Source organism: Lactuca virosa, chromosome 7, assembly GCF_052849685.1.
Source record: "Lactuca virosa cultivar CGN04683 chromosome 7, Lactuca_virosa_CGN04683_v6, whole genome shotgun sequence".
Classification (NCBI taxonomy): domain Eukaryota; kingdom Viridiplantae; phylum Streptophyta; class Magnoliopsida; order Asterales; family Asteraceae; genus Lactuca; species Lactuca virosa.
This window is the reverse complement of record NC_136432.1, coordinates 284,803,156-284,817,595: the sequence shown is the minus strand read 5'-3', so window position 1 is coordinate 284,817,595 and position 14,440 is coordinate 284,803,156. Positions and strand designations below refer to the sequence as shown.

Below are 14,440 nucleotides of genomic sequence, written 5' to 3'. Positions count from 1 at the left end.
TAGGGAGGGACTAGTCTAGCCTTTGAGAGCCGTATTAATTAAAGATAATTACTTTATGTGATTAGGCGGAGGCTAGATCAGTGATTTGAGTTCGAGACTTTCCGAGATTACCCGAGGTGAGTCTTCTCACTATACATTACCTAGAGTGGTAGCTATGTGCAGACCGGAGGGTCTTATGTGTTATGTGTATATTTGAGTTTATGTGCATTGTGATATATGTATGCTATGTGTTATATAGATCGGACCGGAGGGTCCTACGATTTAGACCGGACCAGAGGGTCCAACGATTTAGACCGGACCAGAGGGTCCAACGAGCTAGACCGGACCGGAGGGTCCAATGAGCTACGGGACTGGAGGGTCCCGCCGAGACACATTGACCGGAGGGTCATACCGGGTTATAGCCTCGAGTGGCTTATGTGTTGTATGTGGTATTTTGGGGAACTCACTAAGCATTTATGCTTATCGTGTTATGTGATATGTGTTTCAGGTACCAACGAGGATCGTGGGAAGGCGCCGACATGATCTATACACACTGGCAGAGGATTATGTGTTGAGATTCTGGGATATGTTTTATTGTGATAACATTTGATATATTAGATTTTGAGAATATTATATGAGTTTTACTATGTTTGAAAAATGAAAATTATTTTAAAATTTACGTCGTTACAGATGTTCAGCCCCTACTTCCAGCAACTGGAGGGATACATTCCTAGGAAACCATAAGGCTTTTTTTCCCAAAAATAAGGGGGTAGAGGCTAGGGTTTCAAGAAACTCTAGCCAAGTCAAAATTTTCAAAGGAATAGGGTTTATTTTTTATAAACCCTAATTTTGATCCATTCAATTTTATGCACAACCAATAGAAAATAATGATTTTGATACCACTGATGAGTTTTATAGGTTATTAAAATACATATGAAGCGAAAAATTTTAACCCTTAAGTTCACATGAAACCTATAAATGATCTATGTTTTCTCTAATTGACAACAATAAACTATTGAACATCAAGAACCCTAAAGGAACCCAATAATAATCGAAATATACATAGGATTAGGGTTTACATACCTATTGATTATTATAGCAAAGAACCAAACAAAATTCCTTCTTGAAAGCCTTGGAAAGCAAGCACTAAAAGCTTAGTGCCTCTAATCGTTTGTACCTAAACCCTAGTAATTAGAAGACTTGAAGAAAGAGGAGATATAGAAGAAATTTTTTGGCTCTGCCTTAGGTTATTAGATTGGACGAAAATAAGGATCCCTAGGGTCCTATTTATAGCTGATATAAGAAACCCTGAAAATCCTAATTTGAATATAATATTAATATTTCAAATTAGGTAATTATCCAACTCCTTATTTATCTAAAAGGAACATTCAAGAAACCCTAAATGGACATGCTAAAACTGTCCATCTCAAGAGGGTTCTAGAATCCTTCTCTTGTTCAACTTTTGAACAATTATGGCTTAAGTCCTTGCACTTTTAATTAATCCAATTAATCCCAAAATTAATTCTAATTAATTTCTGATAAATTCTTAATTAAATAATATTATGTATAATTTATATATTAATCATATAATATATATTAAAAAATCATTTATTGTTATTTATTAATCATATAATAAATCAATAAATCAACCTATCTCTCCAAAAATCATTCTACTCAATTACTAGTTATGAGGGCAACCCAAAAAGTATTTTGCTTTCAATTCAAGTGTATCAATTTAGTTATGATCCTATACACCTTAATCTAACAAATTCTTCACTTTACTACAATCAAAATGCTTTTCTTGACAAAGAAGAATCATAAAGATTTTCCAAGCGAACCATTTATGTTTGGAGAATCACATTGAAAATTGAGTAATACACACAAATCACATAAAAATATCATATTCAAGTAGCATAAGTTGAAGAGTTGAGGAGTTTCAAATGAATATAGTTTAAGATAGATGGTCTATCTTGAATCATATTCATTTGAATGACCTCATTTATAATAGACAGATAGAAATAGACAATAGATTATCATTCCTAAACATTAGTATCAAGTGTTAGATAAAAATCATAAGAGAAAACACTACACAAACCTTCAAACCCGAGAGGAAAATCTACATGTCAAACTAATATAGTCGGGAGGGACATAACCTATTTCATTATTCATGAGTATACCTCCAATTCTGGAGCTTTGTGTCTTATTTTGGTGAAGAAAAACTCCAAAGAGACACCTAGAGGGAGAAGGATGTTGGTAGAAAAAAAGAGAAAAAGGAAGGAGTTTATAGGTTTGCGCTAGTGTTCTTGCTTCTATTAAGTCTCAAATACCTCCATTAAGTCATAAAAAGAGTGACTTAAAATTGCAAAAGATTTGTTCAGGCTTTTATCAAATTTCAAGCATTATTATCAAATAAGAAAAATCATATTGCAATTACCATGGATACGGTATAACTCATTTCTTCAACTCTTCATGTATGAATTGTAAACGCTTCAACTACATGAAACTTTTTTGTATGAAAATACTACTAATATTTGAAACGTAAACGCTAGAACTACATGAAGCTTTTTGAATCACAATTAAAAAGTTATATTATAATTACCATTGATACGACATAACACATTTCTTCAACTCTTCATATTTGAATCGTAAATGCATGAACTACATGAAAGCTTTTTGAATCACAATACCTTCAAGTACATGGAAGATTTTATGAGAAAATAGTACTAATATAAATACATATATAATAAAAGAATGTAAAAAGTTATTGAGAATTTATAAATATTGTACATGCTATTAATTAAAGTATATAATAGGTCATTTATGTTTCAAATCAATATGGTTTGAAAAAACAAATTATTTCTAATAGGTTAGTTAAAATATTGTAGTTTACGTGGCTTAGTGAGAATATGCATTTTATTTCATAAAAATTAGGGGTGCCTAGAAAAGTAACGCTTCTTACACTAAACTCAACAGCTATTCCTTATAGTAACTACTAACTATTTACTACTCCCTCCGTCTCAAAATTATAGTCCATCTTTCCTTTTTGATTTGTCCTAAAATAATTGTCCACTTCTTAAAATAAATAATATTTTTACCAAAATACCCTCCTATTATTACTTAACCAGTTAAGTATTTAATGGAACATTAAATGAAAAGTAATGACAAAACTGTCAGTTTATTGTATAAAGTTAGTGGTAATTAATGCTTCCTTAATCTGTGTGTTTTTTGTCTGTGGACAATAATTTTGGGACGGAGAGAGTATTTAGATAGCTTCCATAAACTGGTTTCATATACTATGTGTTATGTAGAAATTTAATGTTCTCTCACTCATTTACAACTAGGTTTCATTTTAACATATCTTTTTCAAAATTCAAATCAGGTATATAATTCTAATTTTTATATTTCAACTTAAACTAATGGTTCGGTTCGGTTTTCCATGATAACCAAAACCGAACCATATATAATAGGTTATAATGATTCGGTTATTTCGGTTATTTTGCTAACTCCTACTACTTTTTGATTTTGCACCAAAATGTCATTAAACATTTCGAAACTTAAATGCATACGCCCAAAATATGCTAACATGTGAAAATAACAGCAAAATTGTCATTTTATACGATATAAGGGTTTTTTTTGTAATTTTTATAATGTTTTTGGCCTAACGGTAAGGAATGACTCTTTCATTTGAAAGTCATAGGTTCAAGTCTCATTTGAAACATTTGAAACATAAATGATAATAGTTAGGAGTTTACGGTTTAAAAAAATATAGACAAAAATCCATCAATATAAATATATGGGAAATGTTAAAAACTTAAAACTTAAAATTTTTAAATTGGGTTCATATGCCAATATGCCATGGCCTGGTGTGTGCTTACGTGCATAGTCCGTCAAACTCAAAACTCAAAGATCAATTTTTGGGCTCAATTTGACTTAATTTGTTGTCATTTTCACCGATTCTATTGCGGTTTTCCATGCATCATCATCATCATCATCATTATTATTATTATTATTATTATTATTATTATTATTATTATTAGTGATAATGGACTTAAGAGTTTAACAATATCTGGTTTTTGTATAAAAAATATCACTTTTTTTACATGTATTACCAATAATCTTTCTAGACTGTACACTTATTAGCAATAATCTTTATAAATTGTACAAAAGGATCATTTGTCCCAAATCATGTAGTCTACTTCAACCCTCTTAAAGCTTCTTTTAAGGATGCATATTTCAATACCATGGGTCTCAAAGAGTTCATAGATTCATATCTTTTCTTGAAGGCAGAATTTCGTATACGCCCTCGTTAAACAGCTAAATATCGTATTTGCCCGCCCTAAATTCCAAATATCGTGTTTGCCCTTCTTAATGTTTTTTGATATCATATATACCCAAATCTATTTTTTTTTTATTGATTTTTAATTTTTTTGCCATTTTAAAATCATTAAAGCTAAAAAAACATTTGAAATAGACAATTTTGCCCTTGCTTCTAAATTCCAAAATCATACACACGTTAACGGGGATTATCGATCGCAGATTCATCCTTCTGTCTTCCTTCGGATCGCAGCCTCCTCCCGTCTTGCAGCTTCCTTCCGATCGCAGCCTCCTTCCGTCTTGCAGCTTCCTTCCGATCGCAGCTTCCTTCCGATCGTAGCACACAACATCCGTCTTCCCCCTGTTGTCGCGCAATCATATCATCGCATCAGGTAATGTCGACTTCAAGCTATTCCTATTTTCCATCTCTTCAAGTTCGTTTTTAGGGTTCCTAGTTTCAATTGTTCAAATTCTTTTAACAATCAGCTTAGTTATGTTGTATTTCATAGCTTAGTTGTTTTGATTTGAGCTACAATCAGGTTTCCAGTGAACTTCTTTGTTAATTCGATTTTGGTATTACATAAGCCTACCATGTATTTTGCTGATTGTTAAATCTTTAAAAGTATGTTTTGTTAATTCGATTTTGGTATTAGATCAGCTTACAAATAAGCCTCACATGTCTACGAGGCCAAGAAAGAAAGAGGCAATGAAAAAACATAAGAAAGTTACTGTAGCTGATGAGATAAAAACCATTCCTGATTCTGAAGAACATGAACAAACCACAACCCCTCCTGTTTATGAACCTGAGAAGATCCCAATTCATGAAAATCAATGGTCTAAACCCTTCAAGTGGCAGTGAGTTAGTAATTACAACTTGTTACAATAACCGATAACAAAGTCAGAAGCTCTTTTTGATCATCTTATAGGTGTCTTTTATAAATAATGTGACTTGTGGTTGATGATTAGATTAGGTTGAGGAACAAAGAAAGAGAAGAGAATGACTGTTGGTTTTATATATTTTAGTGGAAATCAATGGTTCTGCTTCCTGTTCCTTGTTATCTAGTATGTTGTTTATCCATTTTTCTCCTTAAATCTTTTGAGCAAATAGCACCAAATAGCAATAATGTTACCTATTCCCAATTTACCCTTGATGTAATCATAGTTTTAAGTTATTGGTTGTCACCAAACAATGATTTCTGGTTTTATTTGGCCTTTGTGGGCATGCACATGGAAGGTTTTTTTGTCTGTGGGTCCATGTTGGCAAATGTTGTATCATACTATTTCTATTTTCCAAGTGATGTCCATATTAAGGGTTTTTTTGGGTAGACTTATATTAATTATTATTAACCTTTTTTTTTAAATTAAGGTTTCCCCACAACTTTTTGAACCGAGAAAACTAGTACCTGTTGTGATATGTTTTTAGTACCTGTTGTGATATGTTTTCAGAGAGAATACCTGTTGTGATATGTTTTGAGAGAGATAGAGAGATGCTAATGATCTCATCATATGTATTATGTTAAACATGGTCACGATAACTAAAACTAGAAACATAGAATACCTGTTGAAAACTAGTAATGCCTTGTTAGCAGCCAGTTAACTAGTTAACAATCTCATCAAAGAAAATGACATCATATGTATTTTGTTTTAATTAGTAAGTTTGCCATCCTTAATTATAAAGTTTGACATGTTTCTGTGTTGCTGTTGTTGTAGGTTTGACATCCAAAGCATAAACTATTTGGCCGGTTACTAAAGCTGAAGGTGGGTTACAAGCCACAAAAGAAAACATACCTAATACCTTCAAATTCACTACATCAAATGAAGAGATATAAAAGCAGCGCTAAATTCAAGAAATAGCATTGTACTTTGAGAAATTAATAAGATATAGCATTGAACTTTGATAGTTTTGTAATAGTTAATTACACTAGCTATATTTTTTTATCTCAGTACTTTTTAATTGTAATATATATAATTTTTGTCCATAAAGAATATATTTGGAATTAATTATATTTTTAATTGTAATATATACAATTTTTGTCCATAAAGAATATATTTGGAATTAATTATAGTTTGATTCCTGTTTTTTAAATTTGGCACTTATTACATTTTGGTGCTTATATTTTTTAAATTTACACTAATTACTATTTGGTCCTTATACTTTTTAATTTTGCAATTATTACAGGTTGGTCTCTGGACTTTAAATTTGCACTTATTACAGTTTGGTCCTTGGTCTTTAAATTTGCACTTATGACAGTTTGGTCCCTGGTCTTTAAATTTGCACTTATGACAGTTTGGTCCCTAGACTTTAAATTTGCACTTATTACAGCTTGGTCCCTGGTTTTTAAATTTGCACTTATGACAGTTTCGTCCCTGGACTTTAAATCTGCACTTATTACAATTTGGTCCCTAGTCTTTAAATTTGCACCATATATACAAATTTGACAACAAATGCAAATCCATGAAAGAAAAAAAATATCAAAATATTTATTTATGTCACATAATAACAAAAAAAAATCCATCAATTGAACCTTAATTAAGAACATTTGCAACTTAAGCTAACAAAATTATCAAAAGGACCAACTAATTGCACGAGCTTTTTTTATGTAGACCCCGAAACTCCCACATCACCATGCGATTTTGTATTGTTTCCACGTTTCCTAAAATGAATAAAAAAATTATTTTCATTGTTAGTATTGTCATTTACTCAAAAAAAAATGGAAATTTAAGTAACCTTTTAGAGGTGGCTGTTTCACTTTGATCGAAACTTTGAGATGCTGGATTTTTACATGTTTTTTGACGGTGTCCATACTCACCACATCGCGGACACTTGTGTCTTCTTTTAGGCTCATCCGATGATTTAATTCTATTTTTTCTTGGTCGTCCAGGTGGGCGTTTGATAATAGGTGGATATATTTTCTCCCTATTTTTTTGCGCCCATTGATCCTGTCCGGGCATCGAAGCAATTTGAAAAGCATATGCAGATTTAAATTTCTCTATAGTGAAATAGGGATCAACATATTTGTCCCTGTTAGCATCCCTTATAAAAGCAATAAAAGCCGCTGCATGTACACATGGTCGACCCTGAACTTGCCACACGCGACAACTACATTTTCTTTCATCTAGACTGACCTCCCAACGTGTTCCCTTGTACTTCACTTCAGCTTGATTCTCACAACTTCTAGTAACTTCATATTCACCCAAGTTCTATATGAAAATTAAAAACATATATATTTTAGATATATGTATTATTGAAGTAAAAACTAAAACAAATATAGTCATTCAACTTAATTATTTAACATGTTTACCTTAGCGATGTCGTTGAGATGATTTTTAGCAATAGGAACCAATACGCCATTCCATGTACTCACCAAATTCCTTTTCTTATCAAACCGTTTCATAATCTTTTCCCTAATTGCGTCAAGGAGATCAAGCACGGGTTTATAGCGCAATTTACCAATCCAAGAATTAAATGTTTCTGAAACATTATTAGTGATGTAATCACACTTGGAAGTAGTTCCAAACTTGCTTCTACTCCAGATTTTTTTGTGATTGGTATTTAGATATGTAATGGCATCTTCATTTTTATCACTAATTTCCTTTAATAACCTATCATGCTTGGTAGGACGATAGGTTTTCGCAGCAGCCCATATTTTGGTGTTAAAGAAGTCACCACGAAAGTGTTTCTTGAAGTTGCTATATAAGTGCCTTATACATTCTCTATGCTCAACATTAGGATACACATTCATGATGGCTACTTCTAACCCTTTCTGCATGTCCGATGAGATAACAAGACCATTTGGGGTTCCAATTGATTTTTTGAGTGAGTCAAGAAACCATGTCCATGATTGTGTGTTTTCTGATTCAAGCACACAATATGCTATTGGAAAGATAGAATTGTTACCGTCAATACCAGTTGCAGCGGCTAGTACACCATTAAACTTTCCTTTTAAATGACAAGCATCAAGACCAATATACGGATGACAACCAGCAACAAACCCTCTAGAACAAGCTGCTAAACAAATAAAAAACCTTTTGAAAAGTTTCTTTCCACCAACTTTGTCAAAGTCAATTTCAACAACGCTTCCTTCGTTCCTTTGTAATAGTTCTTCTCTAAATTCGTCCATCTTCATGAAAGAGTCTTCCCACTTACCATACATGTCGGTATAAGCTTGCTCTTTCCCTCTAAAAACTTTTAGGTACGGCACGTCAACATTGTAAGTTTTCATAATCCAATTTCTAAGCTCATATGGAGAGACATCCCCATCAGATTTCAACTTGTCATTTACTACATTAGCAATCCAACCTTGAGTGGCACGCTTATTGCCACCTTTGTTGCTTCGAGTGCAAGTATGTACTTCTACCATTTTCTTAACCTAAAAAAAAGAATTAAATAAACGTAAACATATTTTTAATATAAAGCATGTTAAATATAACTTAACATATACACTTACTTGAAAGGTAACTTCATCTTGTGTAATAGAAGCATGAATTCTCCACTCACACTCTAGGTTTTCACATCTTGCTGTGAATCGTGTCGGGTCACTTTTCTGAATGTAGTAGTTAAACTCATTTATGACTGCAAAGTGGTTCAAAGCTCTCCTAAAATCAACCACATTTTCAAATTTTGAGCCGACTTCCATTCTTATACTATTCTTACTAAATGAGTTAACTTCATCATCATCATTCACTATACCGTCTTCATTATCAGAACTGAGATGACTATGATAGCTTTCTTCACTAGGACAAAGGTTTGCATCATACTCATCATGTGGTTCATCTTTTTTGGCACACGAATGGTTAGCATGAATATCGGAGCCGAGGTTATTCTCTGTTGTCACATAAATGGTTACTTGTTTCTCGCTTCCATACATGCTAAGCATAGCCATGAACTTTTCATCAGAATCAAGCTCAATAAACGATTTGTCTGGTGCATACTTGTCAACATAAAGAATAGAAAATTTTGGGTTGTTCTTTGATGAATAACGCTTTATCACTTCTTCGTGTAGTTGACTTAACTTGTATAAAGTTGTGTCTATGTGGATACATTTTTGAGAGCCAAAACAATATATTTGCCTACAACTGTTCTTCATTAGCCGAAAGTAACCCCCATATTTTAATTTTAACTTGAACTTGGATGTTGGTATACGCCTGAAATTGAAACTAATTAGAGAAACAATCATACAATTTTGTAAAGGTTTAATAAATTGAAATTAAGATATTCACATAAACATACTCGATCATTGGAGATGTAGTCCTGCTTTCCCATATTGGTTTTGATGTGTCATGAAGGGTAATATCTTCTGTTTGAGAATGATCTTCTGACATTGGTTTGTATCGCGTCTATAACGGCCTAATTTTAAATCGGCGATAAGAAAAACAGATATAATGGTATAACAAATACCAAATGTATGCTTTATAATTCACAAAGAATGTTCAATTCAAAAAGAATTCATATTTCACATTAGTTCATTACTTGTAATCAAACATTCAATGACAAAGAAAGCCAAGAAATAATATGCAAAACGGTTTTAATTCAACAATAACAAAAAACATATAGAGATAACCTGTTGATTGTAATCACATTCATTTTTCACATTATATCATCAGTTGTAATAACATTCAATGATTAATTGACAAAGAAAGCCAACAAACAACCTAGTGATTGTACCCGATTAGCCAACAAATAATATGCAAAACGGTTTTAATTAATCATGAACAAAAAACATAGAGATAACATGTTGATTGTAATCACACTCATATTGGACATTATATCATCAATTGTAATCACGTTCAATGTTTAATTGACAAACAAAGCTAACAAATAACCTACTGATTGTATCCGATTACACATGTGTTGATCACATATTCTCAGGTTTTAAGTTATTCATCCGTTGTAATCATGAATGTAATGTTCAATTCACAAATAAAGCCAGAAATTAACCTGATAATCCTGATTGCAACAAGGAAGAGGCGAGAAGGCTGAAAAGAAGTCGACGTTGTGTGTTTTTTTGATCGACAGGATCTTCTGCGATCACAGCAACAACAACAGGTAAGGGTTTATGCGATTTAGAGAGTAAGGGTATTCTTGTCCATTTAGTTATTTTTTTCATTTTTAATGATTTTAAATTGTAAAAAATGATTATTAAATAGTAAAATCTATTTAAAAATTAGATTTGGGTAAATATGATATTTTAAAACATTAAGAAGGACAAATATGATATTTAAGGTTTGGGTCGGGCAAATACGATATTTAGATGTTTAACAGGGGTATATACGAAATTCTGCCTTTCTTGAATAATTGCTTACGGATAACGGATATGTGTTTTGATGTGTATTAGTTTCTTGAAATTCGAACATCAAAAGATGGGTTGGGAGCACGAAGAAATTATGCTTTTGATGTTTCATGTCTTCGATTATTTTGGTACATAATCATATATCTTGACAATTTAAACATTTTTAAAAGTTAACGACTTGATCTTTTGAAACGTCACATGGTTTAGAAAATTTCCAAATCTTTAATGGCTTTAACGAAAAACTTTTTCAATAAGCACTTATCCAAAGCAAATAGAGAAGCTATATTGATTTTTATTTAATTTTCATTAAAATATAACCAATAGTCCAATATCTTTAGCTAAAATGAGTCATTATTGTCGCATCGAATAACATAGCGATCTTAAATCTAAACCAACATCTAATCTTATATAAACAACAAAAATCTCCTCCTATTAAATACGATTCACCACATATACTCATTATATTTCGGTACACAGAATAAATCTGTATCTTTAACAATACAACGATTGATCCAAATCTGTTACCACTTCGCACAGAATCAGAAAAATTCAAACCCAAAAACAAAACAAAGAATTACACCAACCAACACTACTCTGATCAATTCTCACCCCTACAGCTCGTATCACCATAAAAATCTACACCTGTCCCTACCGTTCTAATTAAACCTCAAAATAAATAGGGAAATTGTCAGAAAAGTCTTAATATTTTCAGGAAAGTTACACTTTAGTCCCAAATTTTTTTTTTGAACAAAAAAGTCCCGATGATTTCATTTTGGCTCAAGTTTACAAAAAAGTCATTTTTTTTTCTTTTAACAGGAAATGACATATTATCGTGTTTTTAAAAATAATCGGGACTTTAATGTTCAAAAAAAAAATCTTGGAACTAAAGTGTAACTTTCCTGAAAATATTGAGACTTTTCTGACAATTTCCCAAATAAATATATCACATAAAAAAAGTTTCGGGTTTCAATTCAAAATCAAATCTTGATAACAGACTTTCTCGAATTGCTTGATCTTTTATCACCAGACAAGAACCGTGGAATACTCACCAAACTATTGACACGTGTCACACCTTCAAGTGCCGACCATTCTTCATCTTCAGTACTCGATATGCACTCTGCTAAGCTCCTTTTAGATCCCCCAACACCATTTTCAATTGGCTTGTTGTTTTCTGGTTCAACATATGGCTCAATCTCACTCGACTCTTTAACATTCACCAAATCCTGTGTAACACTACTACTAATATTTTCTTCTTTTTGTTCTTCTATGGGTGCAATTGACATGGGTTTTGGGTCAAGAAATAGACATACAACAGCACAATCGTCATTTTTGGATGTCGGGTATTTGAGCCGCCAAGCCCTTGTGGCACAGTCAACAAGGGCCCGGGCAGCCGTTGACCGACTTGGGGCAGCAGCCACAATGTCGATAGCTTCTTTATTCGAGAGAACATCCCAAACCTGTTTCAAAATTAAAAAAAAAAAATGAGTATTGATGTGTGTCTAGATAAAGTTGATGAATATTGTGAAATTTGTTGTTTTATGCAACACTTTATCCAGACAGACATCATTACTCATTCAGTCAGTTTACCCATACAGGACATAATGAAAGATAAAGAAAAGAAATGATACCCCGTCGGATGCGATAAGGACAAATTTGTCTTTTTCGGTGATATGGTGGTAATAAATATCCGGGGTGGAGATTAAACCGAAGTCTTTTAAACAGAAGTCACCGAAAGCTCTAGCCATTGCTAAACCGGGTGAATCACTATTGGGTAACCAAACTCGTGCGACTTCTGGCTCATCTTGTAATGCAAAAACACGCCCTTTAAACTGCTGAATCCTAGCTGCTTCTCCTAAAGACGATTGAAATGGTAAAAATTACATATATTATATTATTTTTGTACATCAAATACATGGAACATTAATGTACTTATAAATTATGAATGATTGTGGAATAGACATGGACTTCCAAGAAAGCATAAAACTTTTTTATAAATTATGAGAGAGAAATAGAGAGTTACTTGGGAGATTCGGTTTTAAATCAACGGTCAATTGAACAGCAACTAAACCATTGTTGTCATCGTTAGTTGCCAAAACCGCTCTCGAGTCACCAAGATTTCCAATTATAAGATCTTGAGCCTGAAACAATGAAACCTTTGTTGCAAATATCGTCTATTTCAACCATTGTATTTGACATGCATTGGACTAGACCGGTGTCAATACGACAAAAATTGTACTTTTTTGTCTCACCCAAAAGGGTTAGATAGGAATTCTTTCTAGATCTCTGTGCAAAAAGACGTAAATGTCCTCCATAAAATATATATGTCCGAAAAAAACATATAGTGTCCCATGTAACAAAAAGTACCTGTTTGATCAAAGCAACAGCAGTTGTTCCACTACAGAAACAATCAATAGATGGATGTGTCTTGAGTTCCATATCCATTAACCTAAAAGCTTTCAAAATCGACTTTTTAAGTGGAAGATACTTTTCAGGAACTCGTTCTTTCTCACCATTACCAAACTCCAATTCTTCACACCATTTTTCTTCTTCTTCTTCTTCTTCTTCGTCTTCTTCTTCCTCATTACCCTTTCTGTTCTCACTATCAGAACCAGTCGTCCAGTGAGTAGACAGCAAAACGGGAAGAGAATCCCTAACTTTCCTAGCGACCATATGTCCGTATGGGCCATGCCCATCAAATACTCCACAAAACACCGCTTCATTTGTCGAACAGAAGTTCTGATTCACAAAAAAATAGATTTTTTACTGTTTTAGATAGAATTTGAGTCGCATTAATTGCCACAAGTTGTCCCTGATTCAAGTAATTTCTAACCTAAACTGCTAATCCGTTTCAATTTGAAAGATTTCAATACAAAATCGTGTGTGTGGAGTGTGTGATGGTGATAATGGATAACAGCAAACCTCCCAAACGATCATGGCGTCTTGATTTGTGCCTTTCTTGCCCTGTTGCGTGTATAAACTGGCGATGCTACTGGACCCATTACCGAATAGCCTACCGGGAACCTGGTGGAGGGCACGTTCCTCCGCCGCAGCACTCCTACTGCCGCCGCCGCCACCGAACTTGAACTTTAAATCAGTGGATTTAAGATTGATCTTTCTACCGCTCTTGGACTTCCACCGTCTATCATTTTCATCATCTTTGTTACCGTCGCCGTCTTTTCTATGTCTCCGGCCGCTGCCGGTGGTGGAATAACACGTACCCATTTGCGGAAAGTTACAGAGGTGAAATCTTTTTTTGTTGGAAATTGGAATCGTAATTTTTAGATGGGGGTTCTCTTATTACATCAATCAATAGGAACAGTGAGGTGACATCTGAAAGAAAACAAATTTGGATCTACAACAAGCCTCCAAAAAGACAACTTTTACACCCTTGAATACAGATGAACAACCAGAAAAGAGGGTGTGCGTGTGTGTAATTATCAAATAAAAGTTCGTTTAAAGTTTAAAGTAGGTGGATAGAAGCCATTCCGATCAGTCCGCCCTACGAGTTCTACCAAGATTTCATTTCAATCAATTAAATAGTATAATATTTTTATACTTTTGAAAGAAAAAACATAAATGAATCTTTAGCTTATTAAAACAAAAACAAAAACAAAAAAAGTTTGTATAAAACTATATAGTGTTTTTCTGACAAAATACAAAAAGTATCAAGTTTTTAAGCATTTTAATAGACTAAGAAAGATGATGCAAAAAGAATTTGAAAAATTCTTTTTATGTACATGATAGTGTTTGTTCCTTTTGCCAACATTGGCGGACCAAGAAGGATACATTACATTTGGTGTTGCTTTGACTACAAGTGGGTTAAGGCTGGTAGAAGTGGTCATTTGGTGTTGTTTTGA

At 33.0% G+C, this 14,440-nt stretch overlaps 2 protein-coding genes across 2 annotated transcripts; both read right to left on the bottom strand.

Annotated features, from left to right (window-relative positions):
- Positions 1 to 6,889: 6,889 nt before the first annotated feature.
- Positions 6,890 to 9,615, bottom strand: LOC145127803 (uncharacterized). Its single transcript, XM_079062929.1, has 5 exons — positions 9,524 to 9,615; positions 8,742 to 9,438; positions 7,596 to 8,663; positions 7,022 to 7,494; positions 6,890 to 6,947 (listed from the first exon to the last, which is right to left on the bottom strand). The coding sequence occupies exons 1-5, from the start codon at positions 9,613 to 9,615 to the stop codon at positions 6,890 to 6,892; spliced, it is 2,388 nt and encodes a 795-aa protein (XP_078919055.1).
- Positions 9,616 to 11,015: 1,400 nt separating this feature from the next.
- On the bottom strand, positions 11,016 to 14,088 carry LOC145124534 (putative protein phosphatase 2C 6). The gene is made up of 5 exons (XM_079059934.1): positions 13,503 to 14,088; positions 12,948 to 13,319; positions 12,604 to 12,721; positions 12,212 to 12,435; positions 11,016 to 12,040 (listed from the first exon to the last, which is right to left on the bottom strand). Exons 1-5 carry the CDS (start codon positions 13,803 to 13,805, stop codon positions 11,561 to 11,563), a joined length of 1,497 nt encoding a protein of 498 aa, XP_078916060.1. The 5' UTR covers positions 13,806 to 14,088; the 3' UTR covers positions 11,016 to 11,560.
- Between the last annotated feature and the right edge of the window lie 352 nt (positions 14,089 to 14,440).

Bases quoted from the DNA above. Each gene is read 5' to 3' on its own strand.
- LOC145127803 (XM_079062929.1), bottom strand. From the start codon at position 9,615: ATGTCAGAAGATCATTCTCAAACAGAAGATATTACCCTTCATGACACA. The intron at 8,664-8,741 runs GTAAGTGTATAT...TCTTTTTTTTAG, and splicing joins AAGATGAAGTTACCTTTCAA to GTTAAGAAAATGGTAGAAGT. The intron at 7,495-7,595 runs GTAAACATGTTA...ATTTTCATATAG, and splicing joins ATCTCAACGACATCGCTAAG to AACTTGGGTGAATATGAAGT.
- LOC145124534 (XM_079059934.1), bottom strand. From the start codon at position 13,805: ATGGGTACGTGTTATTCCACCACCGGCAGCGGCCGGAGACATAGAAAA. The intron at 13,320-13,502 runs GTTTGCTGTTAT...TTTGTGAATCAG, and splicing joins ACGCCATGATCGTTTGGGAG to AACTTCTGTTCGACAAATGA. The intron at 12,436-12,603 runs GTAACTCTCTAT...AATCGTCTTTAG, and splicing joins TTTAAAACCGAATCTCCCAA to GAGAAGCAGCTAGGATTCAG.